The sequence below is a fragment of the Cydia fagiglandana genome, chromosome 4 (genome assembly GCF_963556715.1).
Source record: "Cydia fagiglandana chromosome 4, ilCydFagi1.1, whole genome shotgun sequence".
NCBI lineage: Eukaryota > Metazoa > Arthropoda > Insecta > Lepidoptera > Tortricidae > Cydia > Cydia fagiglandana.
Genome location: NC_085935.1, coordinates 4757135 through 4782644, shown reverse-complemented (window position 1 = coordinate 4782644; position 25510 = coordinate 4757135). Strand labels below are relative to the sequence as shown.

The following is a 25510-nucleotide window of genomic DNA, read 5'->3' as shown; positions in this document are numbered from 1 at the left end:
CCGATTCTGTTTTACAAAGTTGTTTACCCTTGATCATAGTCCAAGCCTTCCTCAAATTGTGACAAAATACCCAAGTTTCTAAGTACCACAGAATTCATGTGTTTTGACAATAAATACACACGCAAAAACAACACGTCAAAAATTTCTCGTCTGTCCATCCAAATTACCAACAATCTCATGCATCAACTATAATATTCCAATGCATATCTTGACCCTCGCAAGAATTACTCGGACACCAAATTGAATTATACAAAACATCAAAGGTCAATGCAGATTCGTCTCCCAACATTCCCAACAAGCGATTTTGAACTCTACGAGTTAGAATTTTTGCCATTTTGGAAAATGTGCCTGATTCGTAATTTTCCAAGAATGTCGCATGTTTGGGAGTATGCGATTTTGAACCTTATGCCTTAGCGTTTTTGTAGTTGAAGTGGTGATTCGCGAATCTCACGACGCTCGCCGCTCATCCATTATGCACCATACTGATTGCGTTCACGCACGTGCCACGCATGAATTATAAATGCGCGGCGATTCTGCGCACCAGGGATGGATTGAAAGACTTTTCTTTTATTTCAGTTGTCATATTTCACCGAATAAATTAAAACGGATATTTTCATTGTGTTGATCGCTATTGTTCCAAGTCAACCAAAACAAAAGTGCAGTCGACGTCAAATATATGTTTACATATTTCGCCTTATTACAAAGGAGCTTAGTAATAAGGCGCAAAAGTGTAAAGATATCTTTGACATCGACTGTATATGTTTCAAGATTGAATCTCTTTTTAATTAGGGTACAAACGGGACCCTATTACTAAGACTCCGCTGTCCGTCTGTCCGTCCGTATGTCTGTCTGTCACCAGGCTGTATTCATGAACCGTGATAGCTAGACAGTTGAAATTTTCACCGATGATGTATTTCTGTTGCCGCTATAACAACAAATAAGTACTAAAAACAAAATAAAATAAATATTTAAGTGGGGCTCACATATAATAAATGTGATTTTTTTGCCGTTTTTTGCGTAATGGTACGGAACCATCTGTGCGCGAGTCCGACTCGCACTTGGCCGGTTATTGTTAGTATTAGCGATTTCACTTGTCCATTAGCCGCGCAGAGACCTATAAAAAGGTCTCTTGTTCCATTCTAATTTGAATATTTGTTTTGACAAATCAAAATTGCATTTTTCTTGGCAAATTTTAACATTTGGGCGAATAGAGCCTATAATTCTCGATCTAACTAAAAGAAAGACGAGTTTTAAATGATTAATGACATACCTAGGTATAAATAAGGAGAGGGTTAGGTAATATTATTTATATTAAAATTGCCTTATATTCGTAGAAAAAATTATTTAAGAGAAGACAAGATGAGGCAAGAAATTCATCATGTCTGTTTATAAGCTGTTCAAACACAATCTTACAAGTAACATGAAAATGATTGATTACATAATATTATGCGTAAGCGTGTTATAATTACAAGCATTTAGTCTTTATACACTTGCGTAAACATTTAAATCAAGGTTTTGTTTTCAATATCCGAAAAATAATATAAAACATTTTTGGGAGCATTTTGTATCCGGTTTCATGGTGTAATGGTTAGCACTCTGGACTTTGAATCCAGCGATCCGAGTTCAAATCTCGGTGAAACCTGCTTTTTATGTTGTTTTTTAAAGAACTACGTTGAATTTATCAAAAAGTCGGATTATACCTCTCCTTTCTCATCATTTCTGAACTGAATCTCGTGGAATTATTTTGAGCAGGATCGATAATTACATACCTACATTGATATTTCTATCAATTCAGTTTTTGAATTTTTTTCTTTCTACAGCTTACAACGCCACGTTAAAATCGTTATAAAGGAAAAGGACGGCGCCCTGAGTGCAGCCCTGCGGCACGCCAGAGTGCGTGCTAACAGGCGTTTAGCGCGCGCGGGACAAATCCCACAGCCCGCCGTCGGTGATCAGGCACGACAGGATTTATTTGCTTTGTCTTATATGTAACATGTAGGTACCCATAAATATGTATATATATGTAACTAACCTTTGGAAGAATGTTCCGAAAGGCGCACGTTCGAATTTTGCAAACGTCTATAGTGTACAAATCTAACAATTTTGCAAAAGACAAATGAGCACTAGTATTTCTAGCAAACCAAATAAATAAATAAATATTATAGGCACATTCTTACATAAATTGTCCCACGGTAAGCTCAAGAAAGCTTGTGTAATGTTGTGGGTACTCGGTACGGCTAGCACTAGTTTTGACGTTGACATAACGCTCACGTCTACGTAATTTACTTTCTGTACATCTCGCTTGCACTAATATGCCTGTACGAGCGAGATGCATAGAAAGTAAGTTATGTAGACGTGAGCGAATATGTCAATGTCAGAACTGGTGGTACCCGTACAGACAACAATAGCTATATTATAATATACAAATACTTAAATACATAGAAAACATTCATGTCTTAGGATCACATATCTGTATTCATCAAATAAATAAATGCCCTTACCGGGATTCGAACCCAGGACCATCGGCTTCATAGGCAGGGTCTCTACCCACTAGGCCAGACCGGTCGTCAAACTTATACACTAATACAAGATAATAAAAACCTTCACCCCCTTGCGCAACTAATATCAATCACCAGCAATTATCAACCGTTGTTCAATCACTTTAGCTGGTTACAGATAACCATTAAGTTAATGATCCATCGATCATGGTTCTCAAACAGAACTCATGAGCAAACACGGGGGCGGTCTCATTACTTTCCAATCGGCTATACTTTGATAGTTAGCTTGATTTGATCAAATTAATCTGCTTTTGGTTGACATTTGAGACTGGAACACTCCTTGGAGAAATATACGGTAGTGTTACAATTCTGTTACTATGGAGGGCATAGGTAGAGGTAAAAATTTTTTTTCTAAAGTATGTGCCCCTCGCCAGACTGTCTATCTCTACAATGAATCTAATCTTCGGAAAGAGAAAAGTCGTGGAATATATTGGGCCCCATACATTCCACGACTCTTCTCTTTCCGCACAGACACTACTTAGATGCCACGCAGAGACACACACTCAACTTTACTGCAAAAGTAAAACGTTTGATGTCAAACTTGCAACTTTTAAAATTATAATTTATAAACTTAGCAAAGTTTAATATTTCTACAATTACGACTTTATTTCAAAAACTTTGATTTAACATTTTCATTTCTAGACTATAAAATCAAAGGTGATGAAAAATTCAAAAAGACTGACGGCGCGTTTCGGGAAATGATTTAGAGATTCACTAGATATGAAATAGTAAAGATATGTGACGTTCCACGGCAAAAGGTACCTTATTATGGCGGATAGCGCTTACGATATTATTAAGACGAAAGTTTTAAATATTTTAGGTAAATGTACCCGTCTCGCTAACGGAAGCGGCTCCTAAAACTAGTGTGATAAGGACAAGGCGAAAAATCCCGCGTAAAAATCTCAAAAATCGAGGTTTCGTACTCGACTGTTTCCTCCTCCAAAACTTAACCAATCCTAACCAAACTTAGAAATCTAAATGATTATGAAATTATCTATGTCGGACCGTTTTGCTTTTTTGGCTAATTGATATCAGTTTTAAATTGCGGCATAGTCAATTAGGCCATTTTGGCCATTTTTATAGGGCTCTAGCGCCTTAAAAAATAAAAAATATCAAAACAAGCAAAACGGTTCGACACAGATATTGACAATATTAATCGGTGTTGAAAAAATCATTGCTCTAGCATCAAATCGATACAAACGTACTCGACTGTTACGTTTGTATGGAGAAATGACCACTCCTGTTGGCTCTTAACGGTGCTTCAATATTCAGCCGGGGCAATAGTACCTTTTGCCATGGAACGTCACATATCTTTACTATTTCATATCTAGTGAATCTCTAATTCAATTCCCGAATCGCACCGTGAATAGGTCTGGGCCTTAGCGCTGAACTTCATACATTTTGGTGTGGAGACCTCTTGACCCGTGGGGTACCAGCAAGCGCCCACCACCTATTTAAAGAAATACTTACTTAAAAAGTGGATATCACCGGCGACCATAGCTAGCAGCTTCTTTGCTCAACAAGGAAAGGAAATGCCACATTTTTTTTACAGTTCTACTTATCTTAAATACTTTACTCGTTCTAATTAAATACGATATTTTATTAGAATCATACTTACGTACCTACCCTAAAAAAAGCTGGCAATTGATATTTTTAAACCCGAAACCAGTACTTATGCTGAGTCAGCGCCTATTCTTCGCCACAACACATGGCATGTAATGGTACTAATGTAAAATATGTAAATCGCTTTTACTGCTATTAGTGTCAAATTGTATGTTGCCGTTTCTTTTTTTGCCTCTTGTCAACTTTCTTTTTGTCTCTTGTTATTGTTTGTGTCGCAAAGCATGTAAGTTGTGGTTGATTAAAGATTTTATCATCTATCTATCTACCTATTTCATTTCAAGCTATTTTCGTCTTGATCCACCCGCTTCCCAGTAAGTCGTCTCCATTTCGCCACCTAACCAAATATACATACATAATTGTAGTAACCGAAGACGCTCCGAGGATCGCAAATCATATTCCTCGCCTTCGCGTTAATGGCCAAACGAAGTTACTATCGTCGCTCTTATTTGCATAATTCCTCGCTGACGGCTCTTACGAAACGAAATTCGACCTTAACGAGATGAGACTCCCTGTAATGAAAGCTTTGGGTTGCTGGTGAAGATGTTTTTGGATTATAAGGATCTTCTCTATCGCTCAAATAGGTACCTTATAAGAGCGATAGAGAGGCAGATAACGAAATTTCGATGTTCGCAGTAGATACTAGATAGGCCCTCAGATGTGTGTGACTGACTTTTTGTTATCAGCATATTTCATATTCAGTCTCACAACTTATGCATATTTGGCAACAGTATCACATCAAAATATAATATAATAAAAATATCATAAGTAACGGATTAGACTAAGCTTCAAAAGTACCTATTCTACCCTTCTCGAACTGTAGATATACATATCTCTATTTGGAAAACTATTCCCGAGTGGCAAACTTTTGGTGCGTTGTTTTATCCAGTAGGTACTAACTACTTATTGATATTTACTGTACAGTCGCCATCAGATATATCGGAGCGGCCTAGGTGCTGAACACGCCTCTATTGTAAAGGCGTTAAGTGCGTGTTCAGATATTTTTGAGCACCTCGGCCGCTCCGATGTATCTGATGGCGACTGTACTACGTTGATTTACGTTAACTTACTATACCTTCTCTTTGTTTCCGTTCCGTCATAGAGAAATATACGAGTATGTAATGTAGTAAGCATAGAGTCCTCACTCCATACATCAGTCTTGGTACAGTCGACGTCAAAGATATGTTTACACTTTTGCACCTTACTCCTTTGTAATAAGGTGAAAAATCTAAACATATCTTTGACGTCGATTGTACCAAAACGACTATTATTTTCTTAGTCGACATCTTGCATCGAGTAGCGGAATTATCAGTACCACTGCTACTAGATGTCTCGAGTGCCACGACTCACGAGAATTGTATTGAACAACAATTTACAACTAATATTATAAGCAGATGGAGTTGAAAATAGAGTTCCGATAAATCCGGTTATAATATTCTTCTTCTTCTTCTTCGTCGTTCCCTCATGACTAGCAATGTACAAATTGCAGAACATTCCCAAAAAGCGGAAACGTTCTCGAGAATGTTCTCAGAACATTCCTGCAACATGGAAATTATTGTTTAAACAAGAGAATATACTTGAAATAAAGTTTAAATAGGCATAACTTAAAACTAAATGTTAGTATGCATATATTACTGTCTATTACAGTTAGCTATTTTGTTGATGTGATAAATTTACCAATAAGTTGCTTAAATTCTCACTTTTAGCGGAGGCAGTTATAAAGTTGACCCAAAAATTTTTTATTAAGCTATGAGCTTCATCACATATGTTCCTTGAGTAATTCTAAGCATTTCAAGCCTGGGAGGCAATAAGAAATGTGTGTCTACTCGGATTTGTAATGGATTCAAACTTTCAACCCCTTTTTAACCCTGTTAGGGGATGAATTTTACAAAACGCTGAAATTACTTTTCCTGTCTTTTAATAATATCCCCAAATACAAAGATTCAAGTCCCGCGTTCGAAATTTTTTTTGATATCCATACAAACTTTCAACCCCTTTTTCAACACCTTATGGGATGAATTTTCAAAAACGCTGAAATTAGTTTTCTTGTATTTTAATAATATATCGTTTTACGAAGTTTCATATTCCTAGCTTAAAATAAAACTTGAACCCCATACAAACTTTCATCCCCTTTTTAACCCCCTTAGGGGTTGAATTTCTCAAAATCGCTTCTTATCTCTTGTACACTTTATAAATGTAATCTAGTGTGCAAATTTCAACTTTCTATCTTTTGTGGTTTCGGCTCCGCGTAGCAAAAATCTCCAACCAAATTTTTCACCTTTTTACGTTTTTCATGTAAAATTACTAGGAAACTGAAAAAAACAAATATCAGCAATGAATTCTACGTCTTTGGTTTATACGAAAATGATACCAAACTTGCCCTAGTACCCACCAGGATCAGAATAGATTTTTTTTAAAGATGACGGGAGGCGGCCGTCTTTGTACCCCACCCTCCCCCCCACCCCAGGCTAGAAATGCTTAGAATTACTCAAATATCAGATGTGATGAAGCTCATAGCTTAATAAAAAAATTTTGGGTCATGTATGGCAGCGTTACATAACTGATTCCAGTATTATATCAGAGAACATTTCGACTTTCGACAAATTTTTCAAAATTTTTGTTTTTAGTTTCATTAGAATCTAGAGGCCTCTATCTCCCGCCATGCCAAATCTCAGCGCGCTCGGACCTACTTGAAAAAATTAAAAAAAAAAGTCGGCCATTTTGTTTTTTTTTTATGCAGTTTGTTTTGTCTCGGGGCCCTCTATGACATTTGGTCGAGCACCTATCACGCACCGTTTAAAAGTTGCCATACAAAATAAAAGTGGCCAGTTTTCCCGCAATTGTACCATTTTTCCAAAAAAAATTTTTTCGTAGGTATCTAGGGGACCCCGAGATTCCGTGACCAAAATTTCAGCGCGCTAGGACAAAATTCAAAAAGTTTAAAAAAAAAGTCGGCTATATTGAAAAAAAATGGCGGCGTCAAAAACTGCCAGGGTCCCTCTATGACATTTGGTCGAGCACCCCCCACCTAAGTCTGACCGTTTGGCCGGGCCGTCATACATTTTTCTGACCGGAAGCGGACGACCAAAAGTCGGAATTTTCTGGGGGTAAGGACTACACCTAAACTATCGTGAATATTCATGGTAAAAACTACGATAAATAAATAAATTCTCGTTCTCGAGAACATTCTCAGAAGTTACCGAGAATTTCTCATGTGGAAAGTTTCGCAACTTTGGAAAGTTCTCGTGCGTGCATTGCTACTCATGACTGAGGATCGTGACCAATAACTATGTCCCTCCATTTATCGCGAACAAGGGCTATGTGGGCTGCCCTCTGCATGGAACCACATGCTTGTTTTATGGAATCCGACCATCTTGTTATAATATTAGGTAGCTGAAAATAGTTGAGCGACTTTTCGGTCGTCGCAACATTATCGTCAATTTAGCATTAAGTGCACTAAGTGGTAGTGGGGACTATAGCCCAAGCCCTCTCGCGCTCGAGAGGAGGCCTGTGCCCAGCAGTGGGACGTATATAGGCTGAAAAAAAAAAGTCACTGCTCGATGTGGACTACGAAAAATAATAGTCGATTACGTACCAAAACTTATGTATGGAGTGAGCACTCTATGTATTGTTTTTCTCTATGGTTCCGTATGGTCAGTTTCAGATTTTAAATGGAAATTGAGGACTACGTTTGTATGAAAAGGCGATTTCGCGCGGGCTCTCCACTTTCGTCATAACTAAACTACTGAACGGATTTTGATGAAATTTGGCAAGATGAATGCTTAGGCCCTGGCGAGGGATATATTGGATATATATACCTAAGAGCTGCGGATACAGTTAGAGTGATATAAGAAAAACAACTTCGTAAACATCATCTTTTATTGAAGTGACTCGTCTTTAACATACTTTAGGTATTATATTACGACATAGGATTGCACGTTTGTCTTTGGATCCGTTTATACGTACTTAACTATATGTTACAATATATACAATTAATATTAACATTAAGGAATTATGTGAAAACTTCGACACTTACGTTAAAATACAATTAATACAAACATTTAAATTTCGAAACATATAAAATTTCAGTTTACACGTACTTGGTGAGTTCAAATATGTGTCTGTTTGAATATAAAGAAACATTTAAATGTCCCTTACAACGTCTTTATTTTGCATGTACTTACGAGTTAGCACAGTGGCGTTCAAACGTGCTTGGATAGATGTCGATCGTAATGCCTTAATCTGACGGTTGAAACTTGAAACATCTCCATGCACTTTTGAACACTAGTGTACATAGTACATTTAAACTATAACCTGTTATAAACTTATAAAGTAATTAAATACATGAAACTGCTTTCTATTTTTGCCTATTTACATTTTTTCTATTTTGTCTTTGGCATTAAGGATTTCACTGACATAATCTGTATTTAAGGTAGTGAAGCTTTAAAAGCACTATTCACAGCTTTTTAATATATTTCCAAATATTATGTGACGATAAAGCTTTTGTGCAAAGTTTATATTTTACAATAACTTATAGCCATTATTGAAACATATTTTGTGGCATTATCAGGGCAAAGGAACCGAAAAGTTACGTGATATTGGATCGTTGGCAAATAATAATGGCGCTTCTTTTACATTATGATCCCTTTTCTCTGATAACGAGGTCTTTACCGCCACTTTGTTTGTATATAATATCTACTGTAAATTCATTTCTGTCTTAGGTTTAGAAATTATTTTATTAAACTATTTTTTGGTGCACGTACATACATATATCTACATCATTTGGTGTTTAATAAGTGAGAACAAAACGCCAATATAGTTTATATCTTTGCAATTAATATTTGATGGAATTATATTAACCTAGTGCTTTAAAATGTAACTAAAGCTATAAAAATAGACAACATTTTGTACATTCAATATACTTAGCATAATAATGTGAAATATTTACAACGCTGCAACAAATAACTTTCATTATAACTAAACGATACTATATCAAATATAGTGATATGTGAGTATTTGTTGTTTAAATAATATAAAATAAATTTGATCTCTGAGGAGTAATTTTAAGTAAGGAACTGTATACTGGATAGCGAATTAAATTAGGTATTCTGTGACTGCATTATTTAAAATAATAATTATGATTTCTGTGAAGGTCACAATAAGACAAAAAATAAAATTTGTATGCTGTTGCCGAGAGCTTTGAAAACTATTTCTAATGACTTGATTTTTTCAAGTTTTCTGTGGATTTAAGAAAATCATCGTTTTGTAGACAAAGCACAACAATAACTTGGTGATAGTAAGCAAGTAACTCAACTGGAATGGCTTATTCGGAATTTATTTAAAACTAAGTCAAAAATCAAAAACAACATTCTCAAAATATAATATTTGGAATGGCATTATCAGTCTACATTTACACTATTTATTCGCATTATTAATTAAAAGGAGATCAAAAACTCACATGCACGAAGCCTTCACAATAGGTATAATAATATATTTTAGCCTAAAATTAGCTAAATATTATAAACAGCAGTTATTAACAATATTTTGTGGGTCCAGAAGTACGACTATTTAATTTGTCCCTTACGACCTAATTCACTTTTTTTAAAACGTCGTATAAAATAATCTACTTAGTTCAATCTAAATAAAATTATAAATTAGCACAGTTTAAATATGAGAATTTGTACATTAACCTTGTCACAACTAAGTTAAATGCCTTAAAATAATAATCTTTGGATTACCGTAGCGTGTAGGTATTAAGTTCTTGAACAATTTAATTAATTAAAGGTATTTTGGTAATCTTTGGAAAATCTTCACTAAATAAACTTACGTAGGTACGGAAAGCGTTAAATATTTTGGTATAGTCAAAGAAAACTAAAACGCGTAAATAAAATTTTGTAAGGTCACAGGATTGAAATTGCCTCAGTATAATTTTTCGGACGTTTTTCCAAAAAAGATATTTCAATACTCTCTAAAAATCACGTTGTTCCATTTCACACTCTATCGTGATCGCCACAGAGTCACTATTACCTCAGAGGGAGTTGTTACCAGACTCCAGTAGTCTAGAATCACTTCTGTTTCAGACTCTGCACCTCGCTACAGGGTCGATAGGGTGGAAAATCCAATAATAATCACTGTTGTACAATTACAGACTGCGCACATCGCCACAGAGTCGATATCGCCTCAGCACTGGTAGTCAAACGCAGAACTCTAATAGTGTCAGTGTTGTTCTATTTTAGACTCTGTGCAGATGGCTACAGGATTGCGATTGCCTCAGCGCCAGCTGGGCGGCGCGAAGGCGGTCGCCGTTCAGGAGGCAAGCGGCTGGAGCGGCGCGGGCGCATGCGGCGGTCTGAAGTCGGGGTGCTGCCGCATCTCAGGGTGTGGCGGGTGGAGGTCTGCAGAAAAAAAGGTTTCTTAGTGATTTAGAAATTTTGTAGAGCTACCTACTTGGCCGATTAAAATGGAAGATTCTGGAGACCGGAATGAGTCCTTACTTTTACCAAAATAAAAATTATACTTAGCAAGTTACTTTCAAAGTGGGGGCGTAGGACGGGCATATGTAGATAATATGTACTACTTTAATTAGTTCTACCATTGTCCGTTGTCATGTAGGGTTTACTCGGGTAATTTCGAATGTCAAAAACTGTCGGATAATTCCGAAAAGAGACTTTTATTATGATGGAATTTAGGGTGATTTTCATCTGAATTTCGGAATTATACGACATTCGGTGTTACCCGAATACACCCTAGCTAATTATTCATATCGTTAAGTACTTTGCCCTGGATGGCATATTATATATAGATGGTCAAGCAAATATTGTCAGTAGAAAAATGGGCCAATTTCAAATTTTCTATTTTCTATGAGACGATATCCTCTCGCGCCTACATTTTTCCAATTTTTCTACTGACAAGATCTGCTTGACTAACTTTACATTGTAAACTCACAATTTTCTTATACATACTTATATAATATACATATAACTGTGTTCATAGTCCACTTATTGGTTATTTGTGCCCACGCAAGTCCTTCTTGCGCTGCAACGTTCCAAACAAGGCAACGGCTTGAAGCCCTTGCGTTGAATTCGGAGACATTTTTCCAACTATACCTACATAAAACCACTTTATCGATTATCGCTTACCTATTCTATGCTCCGGCATCATCTCCGCATGCATACCATGCACGTCAATATGCGGCACGTGTCTAAGGTCCGCGTATTGCGTCTCCCTGTGTCTCCGCAAGTCGACTTTCCTCTGGAACGCCCGCCCGCAAACTTCGCGCGCGAAAGGTTTGAAGCTGTTGCGTTGAATTTAGAATATTTTGCACTGTGCTGAGATTTTTAACAACTGTAGGTACCAAGTCATCGCTTACCTATTCTATGCTCTGGCATCATCTCCGCATGCATACCATGCACGTCAGTGTGCGGCACGTGTCTAAGGTCCGCGTGCTGCGTCTCCCTGTGTCTCCGCAAGTCGACTTTCCTCTGGAACGCCCGCCCGCAAAGTTCGCACGCGAAGGGCTTGAAGCCGGTGTGCTTGCGGGAGTGGGTGATGAGGTTGGAGCTCTGGCTGAACGCTTTGCCGCACACTTGGCATTTGTGGGGTTTCTCGCCTGTTGACAATGAGAAAAAAACATTTTTTAATGTTTCTGACAGATTATATTTGATTCGGGTCGATTCGGTAAGGTTGTCTGGAAGAGATCGCTCTTAAGCGATAAGACCGCCTGTTGTTACCTCTATTGTCTTTGTTTATGTTACTGTACATTTATTGTAAACTACGAGTATGTGAGGTGTGCAATAAAGAGTATTGTATTGTATTGTATTGTATATTCAGTGATAGGTATATTCTTACAATTAGTTTAAATAAACCCATATCTAACTATAACCCTCATTTTGGATTTAAAAGTTAAGGAGCAATAGTTATACATACTTAGTATTTATGTGGTCAGAAAAAGGAATACATAGAGTACATAATGTACCTATATAGAAAACTATTCCTGCAATTAGGTAGCTATAAGACCCATTTCTATAACGCTCATTTTGAATTTAAAAGTTAAAGAGCAATAAAAATACTTAGTATCTATGTGGTCAAATAAAGGAATACATAGAGTACATAATGTAAATAGAAAACTGTTACTATTTAGACTCCGAAAACTTACTTAGACAAGCCTTCATCTTACATGGCAGCACGTCCGCAAAAATAACCCGCTGCTCCATTAAAACCTAATCCGACCCGATTCCGCAAATAATCCTATCGATCGTACGTGGACCTGCAGGCCCGCAATACCCGCATACCCGGGTACCCGGTCACCGCGTGCGCGTATACACGTCCGCGTAATCTCTGCCCAGCCCAGCATTTCTGATTCAACCCTGTGCTTATAAAATTTATAGCTGATCTGACGTTTTCTAGAAAGATCTCGAGCGAAGGATCTTATTGAGATGGGTTACGGGCTAGTTTTGTTTGGCGCCTGTTGGTGTGAACGCATTAAAAGTTTATGTGTATCGTGATTCAAGTGTGGATAGGAATTTAATATTGCGTTGTGCGGAGCGTCTTTTGTTTAATTGTTTACGAATGCTATTAATTTTATTGTTTGCCGCAATGTGTTGAGTACGGGATATAGTTTTTAAGAGGTTAAATATCCGTAGTTCCCTTATTTGTACTAGGTGTTTGATAACATTTCGCATAAGTAAATGGACATAGGTATAATATATTTTTATAATCCAAGGTTTTTTTTAAATTAAGAACCGTTTAACACATAATCGCGGTTATATGTTAAATGTAGGTGTCGTAGGTATAGGTAAAAACATAGGTATAAGTATATGATACAGTTTAAGGATGATTCACGCTAGACCGGGCCGGGACCGGGCCGGAGCTTCCGGCGCTTCGTTTTCTATGGAAAGCACCACGAGATCACCGATCGGCCGTCATAGAAAATGACATATCGGACGGACGCCTCGGCCCGGTCTAGCGTGAGTCACCCTTTATACGTATCCTATAAGTATTTATGAACTATTAAAAAAACTTACCTAATCATAAGTACATTTTATTTTATTCAACTATGAAAAAATAACCTAAGTGTAAGTGAATTTTAATTCAATTGTGTACTTTTTTAAACCATCCTACATCTATAGCAAACAATAAATCTAATCTGTGCTTCCAACATTTTTATTCAAACAAACAAATGAACTCAGGTAGCCCCGCAACGCAACTTTATATACGACCGCAAAACAATACAACTTAGTACATAACGAGATGGAAACAGCGCGGACCAATGCCGTGTGCCGTGTCAACTGCAGTAGGTAATTACCTACACAAATCAGGGCCGTATCGACCAGAAAAGGGCCGACGTCAATCAAGGGTAGTGGTGAAACCCAGTTCATTAGAGAGAGAGCGCTACAATCCGTGTACACCTCCCGCTCGCGCCCGAGTGTCGCGATACGGGAGCAATTTATACCCGTCGTACTATTGGCCGTGATTTTAGCGCGACTCCTCCCCGCGTCGCGTAGCAACCGAGGGGGGATTAACCCCCCCACTGCCGTTATGGATCGCAATTTTCCTTTGAATTGGAAATCAGCGCAGGCCCGCTCGTTAGCTGCCGTCTTCGCAATACGGCTACAGATTTTTACTGCCGGATGTTTGAGGGAGTATTTTGGGGGTTTTTGTTTGAAGTGTTTCAGTCAAGTATACTAGGTACATTATTATTTCTTTGTTTGATAATCTAAGTATATTAAAAATCGACATTGAATAGGTATAAATTGACAAAGAATACTGTTTTATTATTACTTACGTATTTATATTTAAGTATTATAAAAAAAAATCATTGAATTAGAACTACCTATGTACGATGATAAAAACTCAGAATAAGACATAGGAATAGTCTACTATTTTTATGGTTTACAATATATTAGATCTTTTTTTTATGTCACTTACGTCAAAATGAGGTCCCTTACGCCATTCACTCTAATTTTATTTTAACCTGAACTTGAATAAAGGTATGTAAGTACTTACACCAAAACTTCTGAGTTCTCAGAACAATTCTCTAAGCAATAAAAATGTAGTAACAACATGTTAACAGCCTAAACAGCTGTTTAAACTCTCAACTCTCGGCAGCGAGCGCGTTACCCCTCCTTTACAAGACGTAAGGCGTAAAACGTAAGGACTTACGCTGGCGTAAAATCTTGGCTGCACTTATACAAAGCAAAGCCATGCGAAGCCGCCACCTCATACAAATGGTCTACGCTTTATATTACTTATAAACAATAAAAAACATTTTTTTAGAATTGAGATTCACCATACCTACCAAACTAACTAGTTATTGTTATTTACTGACGCGAAACAGTACAAATAAGATACCTACTATACTAACCTGATAATTTCATATCAATGACTTAAGACAAAAAGCAAAATTAAAATCTAAAGTAAGTAAAGCCTGACCAGCGTACCAGTAATAGGTATTATGAATATGATCATTGTCAAGAGGGCGCTGTTCTCATGTAAAGGGTGACAATTCATTATAGTATGAAAAAAATAGTTTCAGGGAATGTGATGGTATATATGGAAATTCCAGTATCGGCGTAACAACCCATGTTTACATGTGAGTCACTTGAAGTGGCTTGCTATTGGCCAGTTATTGAATGGGTATTAGGTAAATAGGTACTTAAAAATAATTTAAGTACTTATATACCTACCTATTATTTCTCTATTTGGATGATATGTATTTGTATATCTGTGGCTATTCCTATATTACTAAACGGAATTGTTTTTGTAAATATTTCCTGATCTAATGATGACCTACATATACATTTATTATTAATTATTAAACTATATTGTTCAAGTGTAGTGAAATAGCCTAAATTACAAACAGCGGATTTAATGTCTTAAGAACCTTATGGCATTCTTCGCCAATCCATTATTGGGCCAAACTTAAACATGGCGCAGTATACGAATCAACAAATCTACAGCTATTAAGGTTTTATCAGTTATTGAAGAAGACGGGCTAGCAAAAATGAACTATCAATAAAGTCAGACCGAGAAAAGTCTGCAGCGATTTTGATAGCCCTCGCAGTGCAAGTGTCATTTTAAACGTCAAACTTCTATGAAATTATGACGTATAAATAACACTTGCACTGCGTGGCCTATCAACATTGCTGCAGACTTTTCTTGGTGTAACTCAATCTAGGTTAACAAGTAAAACATTTTTGAACATGGTATAACTAAGCTCTTTCTTCCGTCAATTAAACAGATCATTTGTCTGTCCGCCGGTCCTCCGCGACCTCCGCGTAATTACGACGATATTGCGAGGGAGGCTCTTAATCGTCCGAGGGGACCCGGGTGAGGACTTGTCTATCGAATCGATATGCCGAGGTGCCCGAAATCACGAAATGACAGTGACAAAGGCTTGTCAAGTACTCTGTGCTCTAAACTAGGTATTCGTTTATATTTAAAAAAAAAACCGGGCATGTGCGAGTCGGACTCGCGCACGAAGGGTTCCGTACCATAATGCAAAAAATAAAAGCATAAAAATAACAGTCACCCATCCAAGTACTGACCACTCCCGACGTTGCTTAACTTTGGTCAAAAATCACGTTTGTTGTATGGGAGCCCATTAAATCAATGACTTTTTATCAGAAACTTATTAGTTCGAATAGGAAATAAAGAAGCAGAATAAGAAATTTAGATTTTCGTTATCCGCAGTTCGGCCTAGTACTGTTATAGTTAGCTGTAGCAGTCGTAGTATCAATGTAGGTAGGTTTCTAAATCAAGCCAGTAAGGTAGAATGACCTTCGCTTTGCTCTTATTTTAGTGTTCATTAGTTGTGCTCAGTTCATATTGAACGGCCGTCTGTTTATCTACCCCTGCTTCAGGTCAATATGTGACCGTTTTTTTATGACATTTGTTTCATTTTGATGATATCATTGGTTCTGCGATAGAGGTCCCTGCTCCTTGATTACCAAACCACCAAAAATATCATTAAAATGTATAGATACTTCGTCAAAAAAGTGTCCAAAGAAATTAGGCCTCTGGAACGCCTGATATTAATCCCCTGACTTGATAATGACCCCTGCTAACTGTAACTCTACAACACAATTTTGGATCAATCCAATGGAAAATACAAACTATCGAATCGAATTCAAAATCATACCTAACCGATTCATTTATAGGGTTCCGTACCCAAAGGGTAAAACGGGACCCTATTACTAAGACTCCGCTGTCCGTCTGTCCATTAGGCTGTATCTCACGAATCGTGATAGCTAGACAGTTGAAATTTTCACAGATGATGTATTTCTGTTGCCGCTATAACAACAAATACCTACCAAAAAGTACGGAACCCTCGGTGGGCGAGTCCGACTCGCACTTGTCCGGTTTTTTCAAAATTCACAGTTCCATTTCGCCGGACGATAAAAATCAACGGCGGCGTAACGTAAACGTGTGCAGTAACGTTAATATCCGGTTGTGATTGAACGCATCCCGGACGGCGATAACCGTAAATCCGGGATTCCCGTCCGGATAACCGGCCAGGCCCGGATTGAGGATGTTACGTGATGCGATGGAAAATATGAAGTTTTTAAAATTTGGGGTGATAATATTAATACTTGGTCAAGCAGAAGGCCGAGAGGGTAATGCAGGTGCTGGGCATCCCTGCGTTTCCTTAATTCCGTCCCAGGTGGTGTAATGTATGTTATACCATAAATCGTCTGCAATAGACGTAAAGGCCAATGATGATGATGATGGTCAAGCAAATCTTGTCAGGAGCAAAAGCCTTTCTGAAGAAAGTGTATCTGTACTTTTAAGTTATTTCGCTTTTACTGAACTGCGACGCGGTGGGCAAAGTTATGTTAAAGGGCAAAGTTTTGTACTTTTACAGTAATTAATCAAACTACCCATGTGTTTCAAATAATAGGTACATATATAATTAATGCGTAATTGCGTATAATTATTAACGCGCACATAAACAGAATTACCTCATCCAATAATATAAATAGCCGTAAATGGCAAAATAATGTTATTACACCATAAAATAATCACAGCGACATTATTACTAAGGCCGGCCGTTATCGGGCCGTTACGCGAGATTCGCAATAAAGCCAATTATTATAATACTATTACAATCGTGGGGGTCTAGTCTGTAATCATTTCTTTTTGGTCGGACTTAGAAATGTCTAAGGCCCACTTGCACCATTCATCTAACCCGGGGTTAACAGATTAAACCTGGAGTTACCATGGTTACCAGTACTATTTGACAATAGGTTAACGATTTAACCGCTTAACCCCGGGTTAGTGGGATAGTGCAAGTGGGCCTAAGCCTATTAAGCGAACAGCGTTTATTACAGTTTGTGACTCCTGATTTAAGAAATAATAATGATGAAGTGAAATTAACTTCATGCGTTAGCGATATTTATAATCCTGTGTAAAATCTAAACTTATTTGTCATGTTAACATTTGGGTTAAATAAAATAACCTACTTATTCGACAACCTCCCATGTCGGAAAGAGAAGAGTCGAGGAATGTATGGGAACCAATACACACTATGACTCTTCTCTTTCCGCACAAACTCTAACGACATAGATCGATTAAGTATGGTCAAGCAAATCTTGTCAGTAGAAAAAGGCGCGAAATTCGAATTTTCTATGAGACGATATCCATTCACGACTACATTTTTCAAATTTGCCGCCTTTTTCTACTGGCAAGATCTGCTTACCAAGTATAGGCTATATATGTTCTCTAATCTAATAAGCAAGTCTGTGCAGGGATCCACAACATTATTATATTGCAACAATTTTCTATTTTTGCAAACATCTCTAAACAGGGCTCCACAACCTTTTTCCTGATCTTCCAATCTGAGTTTATTACAAGTTAGATAATTCAAATATAATTACCGAATCCGGCCCTGCGCGGCTCATCTGCACAGTATCACGGCGCTGGATTTTTATGGGGACGTACTTTGGGCGGTCGTGAATTAAATATATTATGGCTCCGACTTAAAGTGCTTCGGTGGCAAGATTTCACAAAATATGGCCGAGGATGTACGGGGAGTGGAGCTTTAAAAGGACGAGGTAGATTTTAGTTTAAATGGGTTGTAACGGTAAAGAAAATGTTAGGATAAAACCTACCTTAAATCACAAGGTTAATACGATCATCCGCAACCAAAATATTTAATTCGATATCAAAATTTCTCTAAAGACTAACCTCCTTATTGTTTGTCCTTTTCCATCATACCAATACGTCGGAAAGGGACAAACGATTATTATCGGCTTGTCAACTTTAGTAAACGTTTATGAATAAGGGTGTAGTAGTCTCAAATTCTATTCGACGTAAAGTCTAAAGATGATGATTAATGATGATACTAAAAGACAACTCTGTCAAATTCATTTTCATTTCGACCTCGTTAAAAAACCAGAATATCGAATAACGATGAAACATTCTCAATCTAAGTAACCTGTTACTTTTTAAAATATAATAATAACAAACAAACCCCAATTTTTCTTAATGAAATATCTTAACAATATTTTTCGCAGAATCTGTAATAAAATTGTATCCTTCTTTCCAAATGATTGCCGTTGCGGCTTACAAAAAGACAATAAAGAAACAATAAGAAAAAGCCCATAAAACCTCCCTTCAGACCATAGAGTACGCCAAAGCAGCAGCTTAAAAAACCGCCAGCCATAATAATAATTTAGCCGCGGTCTTGCCAGACTTAATTATTCAGGGACTTAGAGAAAAAACGGCGAAGCAAATTGGGGAGAGACGCCGTGAATTCAGGTAACATTTACATGTTCATAGATAATGCAGGGTACTTGGAACGCTGTGGCAACACTGGCTTGCACCGTTTTGAATTTTGAATATGGAACTTTAGAGTGAAATGAAAAAGAATGAAATGGTTTTAAATTTGAAATGTGAATGGGTAGACGGTTTTGCGAAGTCGTGTCTCTTTAAAAATGACCGATACTCGTACAAAACTGTAAGTTCAAGGCATTTCTGATGAATTTCGAATAAGAATTTGGACTCCGCTATATGAAAAGCTAATACCGTCCAGTTTCATTTGTTAGCTACATACACACAGAAGTCATTGTGATATAGAGACCATATTATTAGATATCTTGGCCGAGGGTCGCAATGGTCCTAAACTAAAGTAGGCAGTGTAGGATGTGTTATTGTGGTAAAAACCACATGTTTATTTCGTTGATTAGGAAAAATGTTGACGATACCTTTTTTAAAGTACATGACATAATATAAATTCTTGTGAAAATGTTGACATCTTCTGACGGCCAGGGAACGTCAACATTTTTTAGACTGAATTAACTATATACAGTATAAATATACACAGTGTAACACGGCGTCTTGATGGAAACTAGGGTACTTTCCCAATGAATTGGGGGTGCACTTAGCCAGGTGCGAGATGAGGAGTGCAGTGCAACGTGCGCTGCCTGGAAACAGCGATATCTGCGGTAGACTAAGTGTTGCCTGCGGCTTTCGGTGAAACGGTTTAAGTTTTGGGAAGGCTGTCGCAAGAAGCGTGGAAATAACGAGAATTATAAGGTTTTAGTCCTAAGTTTAGGTACATACCGTGGTATGAAGCGAAGGTGTTTTAGCTAGAATTATTATTAAGCATTAGGTATTTTCTAGGAATCCTAACTTTTTTGACATACCTTTTAGAAAAAAAACAACATTTCCACGTGCAAATCATATACCTAAAGAAGGTATAATGTAATGATTTCATCATTATTGTCGCAAAAAAACTGCTTATTTCAATATTCTTCTATTTGTACTAGCCTAACTTTCCTGTGAGATTATCACTTTTATCTTAATTATCTGTTTGATATAAAATTGTTAAAAATACTTATACCAAAGAAACGGTAAAGGAAACGGAAAAAACACATCGATCCTCAGTCGGTAAAAAGAGCCGCTCGTTTATACCTACAAATCCACACTCTAGACGTCGTGATTACCACGCTCTAGTGAAGTGCGGATTTCGCCGGAATCCCGGTTTACGACCCTCCCCCCACCTGGGGGGGATGACCACGGATATAGGATTTAGTAGACTGGGAAAAAATGTTATCGATCCCTGCTTAGAGATTTAAGGAGAAAATGTTGGCGATGCCTGTGTTTTCAGACGGTTTAATTTAGTTTACTATTTGTAAAAGGTTTACGATGCATGAAGTTTGGGAACTGCGAAGGATATTGATATCTTGTGAAGAATAGGTACTCACTTAAATAATCGAATTCAAATTGACTCTAAAGGAGCCCCCTGACTGCCAGTTCGCCAGACGATATCGGCATGTCAGTTAAAAGCAAAATTTGACAGCTCCGAACGACTGACAGGCTGATATCGTCCGGCGAACTGGTAATCTGTGGGCCCCTTAAAAGTAGAAAAAATTGATTTCTGATATTCGGTTAACTTTGACAGGTGGACAATAATAAATGAGTATATTTAGCAGCACAAGTAGTTACACGGGTATGAGGTGTACAAAAATAAATGTTCCTCACTTCTTATTGACTTTATAAGCGAGTCAAGCAGCTTGTCAGCAACTTTTGCTATTATATTGACTGTAGGTATTTTACCTATGCCAAATTACTACCTATTAAGAAATGTACTTATAACTAAACTTAATAACTTAAATGAGTAATTTCCTAACAGAGTTTGGTAAATAACAATCAAGAATATCTCCACTAACCCGCGCAATTCCCATCATTCTCTGTAGGCCTCAACAAAATAACCTAAAATTTTGATTGAACCAACAAAACCAGCGTTTAAGTAAACGTCGGCAACAATGATTGAATCACTCGCCGCTGGGTAAACACTCCTATCTCAGTTCTAATGGAATCGCAATCTTGCCGTGCGCAAACACGCGCCATCTTGGTATAAAAACAAAATGGCGGCGCTATCTCAGCTGTGCGGCTTATTGGATTTTGAGTTTCGATGTGATATGGTTTAATGGATGGATTATTGTGAAGTTGCGGCCAAGACGAACTCAAACAAGAGACAAGTTAAAGCGAGGAATTTTTTTCATCATTCAATACTAAACCCTCCTTCGTGATATTTTTAAAGAACTTCTCATATCTTCTGAAATATTTTGATAGTTTATGAAAAATCTGAAATCTGTAGACTTCTTGTTTCATCACCAAGATCTTGCTTTAAAATGTGGTTATTTAAAAAAATGGCTGATATGTGCCTTCACGAATTCCTTAATTGTGTCTCTATTGTTTTCCAAAAAGTATCAAGTTATAATGTATTGTTTGTCCGCATTTTCGTTAGTCATAATTTGTTTGGTTCAGAAACGCGTAACTTTTCAGTCTTTTGTTATATAGATGTATTTAACATCGTTATTGGTCCTTACAGTTAGTAACAACCATGTAATTCAAAGGATAATAGTTCACGAAGAAGAAAAACATTTGATTAAGAATACCTATTCTCTCATATCCCTTTTTAAATCCGACGTCACCATTCTGTATCTGTTTATTGTTTCCTTAGCGAATGCTAATAAACATACTCTAAGTGTTAACAAACCGTGTCCATTTCCAGACAAAAGCTCAACAACGCTGATTTAAAAAGGTCCCTCCCACAACCCTGACCCGAAATCACCCCACTATTGTAAAATATGCCCGCGCGTAGCATAGGACGTTTACGATTCGCTTCTTACGGAAGATATGTGTTGTGTGTAAATGCCACTTAGCCGGGAGATTTATAGTACTGGCTACCGAGACGTGTTTTGCTCTCGCGTGTTTTGTTTTTGAGGAAAAATGGGAGAATTCGGACTTGATTTTGAAACGGAGATCTTTGTGGCCTTAATTTACAGTAAGAAATATATTGCGAGTACAAATAAATAAACAAAAGTACAGTACAAACTATTTACAAGTTTTACAAATAAAACATTTTAATATACTCTTTGTTTTGTTTATTGGTTGGCACTGAATAAAATTATGTTGTAAGATGAATATGATATTTCTGACTTATATAGATCTAATTTTTTTTTATTATGAATGCACCTGTATTAGGACTCACAATATAATTTTTTTCATAAATTATCTTCGTAATAAGAAGATTTATATACTTAATTGTTAATGTTTACATTAATTGTAAATCAGGAGGAGCAAACAATTGTTATTTCAAACAACATTCTTCAAGAGAGCAATCACACTAAAGTATCCATCAATGCGAAACAATAGAAGCCCTCCAGAAACCACGAAAAATCCCCAATTTTATTGCCCAAATGAAGACACCGTGAAGACATCGGCTAGAAAAACTAATAAAGCTTTGACAGTTTGACAAATTCGTTAATTCAGCACCCTCAAGTGAGGGCATTTGTATTCCAACCCCTAGAGGAGAAACGCACTATGTCACGGTGACGAGGTAGAATAGGGCACGTAAAGCAATGTCTCGAAATTTTGATGAGAATTTTAGATTTTTTGACTTATGCCGGTTTGGCGTTGCGTGGGAAATTTTTGGTGATTGGTCACATGTGAATCTTGTTGTTTAGGTACCTATATGTTTTTTTTATAGAGGAATTGTACAGATCTTTATACCTCAATCGCAAAATGGAAAAGACAGTTTTGAGGTTTTAATTATGTATCTTTTATGTAAGACGTTTCTTAATTCCATAGTCTTTAATTATCATCCTTGATTTTGATAAATATTTTTCTTTTTTGAAACAGACAAATTCTTGCACATATGTATATAAGATTTAGAGGTTGCTAGTTAGGGTTCCGTACCCAAAGGGTAAAACGGGACCCTATTACTAAGACTTCGCTGTCTGTCCGTCCGTCCGTCCGTCCGTCCGTCCGTCTGTCTGTCACCAGGCTGTATCTCACGAACCGTGATAGCTAGACAGTTGAAATTTTCACAGATGATGTATTTCTATTGCCGCTATAACAACAAATACTAAAAACAGGATAAAATAAAGATTTAAGTGGGGCTCCCATATAGCAAACGAGATTTTTGACCAAAGTTAAGCAACGTCAACTTATACTTATACTTATACTTCGTTAGTTTTTTCTTGAGTGTTAACTTAAATGTGTAAATTATACATTATAATACTTAATGCATGCTGTGATTGCCTGTAAGTGGGGGAGCAATAATAAATGTGCCCTCTTAGTATGTTACTTATATTTAGTATGTAAATTGTATCTTCTGTTGGTGATCCTAATAAATAAACAAATAAATAAATAAACAAACGTCGGGCGTGGTCAGTACTTGGATGGGTGACCGTTTTCTTTTTGCATTTTTTTCCGTTTTTTTTGCTTTATGGTACGGAACCTTTCGTGCGCGAGTCCGACTCGCACTTGCCCGGTTTTTTTAATTATCTATCTACTTAAACGGTCAAAGACATTCTGGGCGTTTTAGGTACCGCTGTAGAGACGAAGTGCAAAAATATCTTAGCGAACTCAGCGCTGTCGATTGGACAGAAACGGCTATGGACAGAGGACCATGGCGGTATTTGGTATCAGAGGCCAAGAACCACTTCGGGTCGTCGCGCCAAAGCAATAAGTACCTAAGTAAATATCTACTACATATATAGGTACTTACACACGAGTCGCTTAACTTCAAACTCTGATTATGCGATTTTGGTACCAAATAAGAAAAGACAATGGGGTACATATTTGCTGAGAGGGTCGAATGAACCCGAGTTTGAAGTTAAGCGACACACATACTTAGTAGTTTCTACACTTAAGGGCTGACGATAAAACAAAGTCCTCTAACATTTTACTCCGGGCCTCCAGATTTCCAAACAGAGGAGCGTCCATTTGGTCCGCAATAAACCGGGTGACTGTAGCATTCCTTCGCAACGACTTAGTCTAGCTGGAAGAGATCACTTTAACACTTTGACTACCGAGAACCCGCCTGGTAGGCACTCGTAATGTTTGCTCAGATGCCGGACAACCCGCCCAGCGGATTGTTTTGTACGCAGATATAGACGACCGGTTTCTGGGGTTGTGCGCCGTTTTTTGCCCGGTTGCGAAAGTGTTAAAGCAGCGGTCGGCAGCCTTTTAGCAGCCAAGGGCCATATAGTAGTTAACGGAGGTAACGCAGGCTGTAACCTTGTTAATATTTATGACTTTATGAGACATTGTAGTTTGTCACTATTACATACAAAATAGCCAAGGCGGCCGCAAGTTGCCGACCGCTGCTTGAAAGGAATATTATTCGGGCGCGATATTTTATAATAGGTATATTATAACATATAAATTATAGTCAGTTCGATGGGACATGGGACCTCACAGGAATCGGTATAATTTTCTATTTTTTACTGAAAACCTGCTACTCCAGCTTGGCTAATTCTGAACAGACTTTGCATCGTCAAAAACTGCCACTAAGCACCTTATATACGAATTGGACATTAATGTTGGCGCCTTCGCTCTGTCATTGGCCAAGTTAGCCTACCTATTCAGTTAGCTTGGTCTGACTATTTTATGTGCAGGCTGTACACACTCGTCGAGAGACCCCGAGACAATCCGAGAACGAGTGTGTACATACTGCTCCTTTCTCGTCTCGTCCTGCGCTTCTCCGATTGGACCGGAGCGGCGCCGAGACTCGGCGAGAGGGTCTCGCCGAACATCAGCCGACATTTTATGGCTCCTCTACACGATGGGCCAACGCCGGCCACAGGGACGCATTTATGCGTTAGATGGAGCAAGTGATATTGCTATATCATTATACCGCATGGCTACGTCCCTTGGTGTGGCCAGCGTTGGCCCATCGTGTACAGGAGCCATTAACAATTTTTCGACGTCAATGAGACACATCTAGAACCGTCTCGGTGATAATGACGGAGACAATCACCAACGACAATAGCCGGCGAGCGGGACAGTCCACAATATAGCTGGGGCCCCTAAAATCCCGAATTCCTGGCACTCTTGGACCGGGCGGGGTCCCATTGCGCGCTGGCGGCCAACGCCGGCCACTCCAAGGGACGCATTTATGCGTTAGAGGGAGCAAGTGATATTGCTATCTCATTCTACCGCATGGCTGCGTCCCTTGGAGTGGCCGGCGTTGGTCCATCGTGTAGAGGAGCCATTAGACTTTTTAAACGCGCTGGTTGATCAAGATCCTATTTAGAGTAGCTGTAAGTACAGTTTTGAGATGACGAACAAAATCAGCGCCAATTGTATGGAAGGTAAAGGCAAGGAATCAATCTCCATGTATCAAAAAGCGTCCGTCAAAAAACCTTAATTAAGTGGCGCTACAATACTTAGAATATTCGATAAAAAACCACACTTCACTCCGTCAATAACGCCTTCGTCCTTAGCTACTCTAGCGCTACTCTGGAGAGATTTGGAACTATTATTTACAGTTGACTGCTGGACACTTTTAGAATTATTCTACCGAAGGTTAATTTTCT

General features: G+C 37.9%; 1 protein-coding gene, 1 long non-coding RNA gene and 1 other non-coding gene across 3 annotated transcripts in view; 1 reads left to right on the top strand and 2 right to left on the bottom strand.

The window, feature by feature from the left end:
* The first annotated feature begins 1570 nt into the window (after positions 1 to 1570).
* On the top strand, positions 1571 to 1642 carry Trnaq-uug (transfer RNA glutamine (anticodon UUG)). The gene has a single exon. It is a non-coding gene; the product is annotated as a tRNA-Gln (tRNA).
* A 6401-nt stretch (positions 1643 to 8043) lies between these two features.
* Positions 8044 to 11472, bottom strand: LOC134663545 (uncharacterized). The gene is made up of 2 exons (XR_010098151.1): positions 11318 to 11472; positions 8044 to 10573 (listed from the first exon to the last, which is right to left on the bottom strand). It is a non-coding gene; the product is annotated as an uncharacterized LOC134663545 (long non-coding RNA).
* Positions 11473 to 11536: 64 nt separating this feature from the next.
* LOC134663401 (zinc finger protein Gfi-1b) overlaps positions 11537 to 25510 on the bottom strand; it is a 77314-nt gene continuing 63340 nt past the window's right edge. Inside the window, exon 5 of the mRNA XM_063519766.1 lies at positions 11537 to 11787. Within this exon, the coding sequence (XP_063375836.1) occupies positions 11537 to 11787 (251 nt within the window). The remainder of the gene's footprint in view (positions 11788 to 25510) is intronic.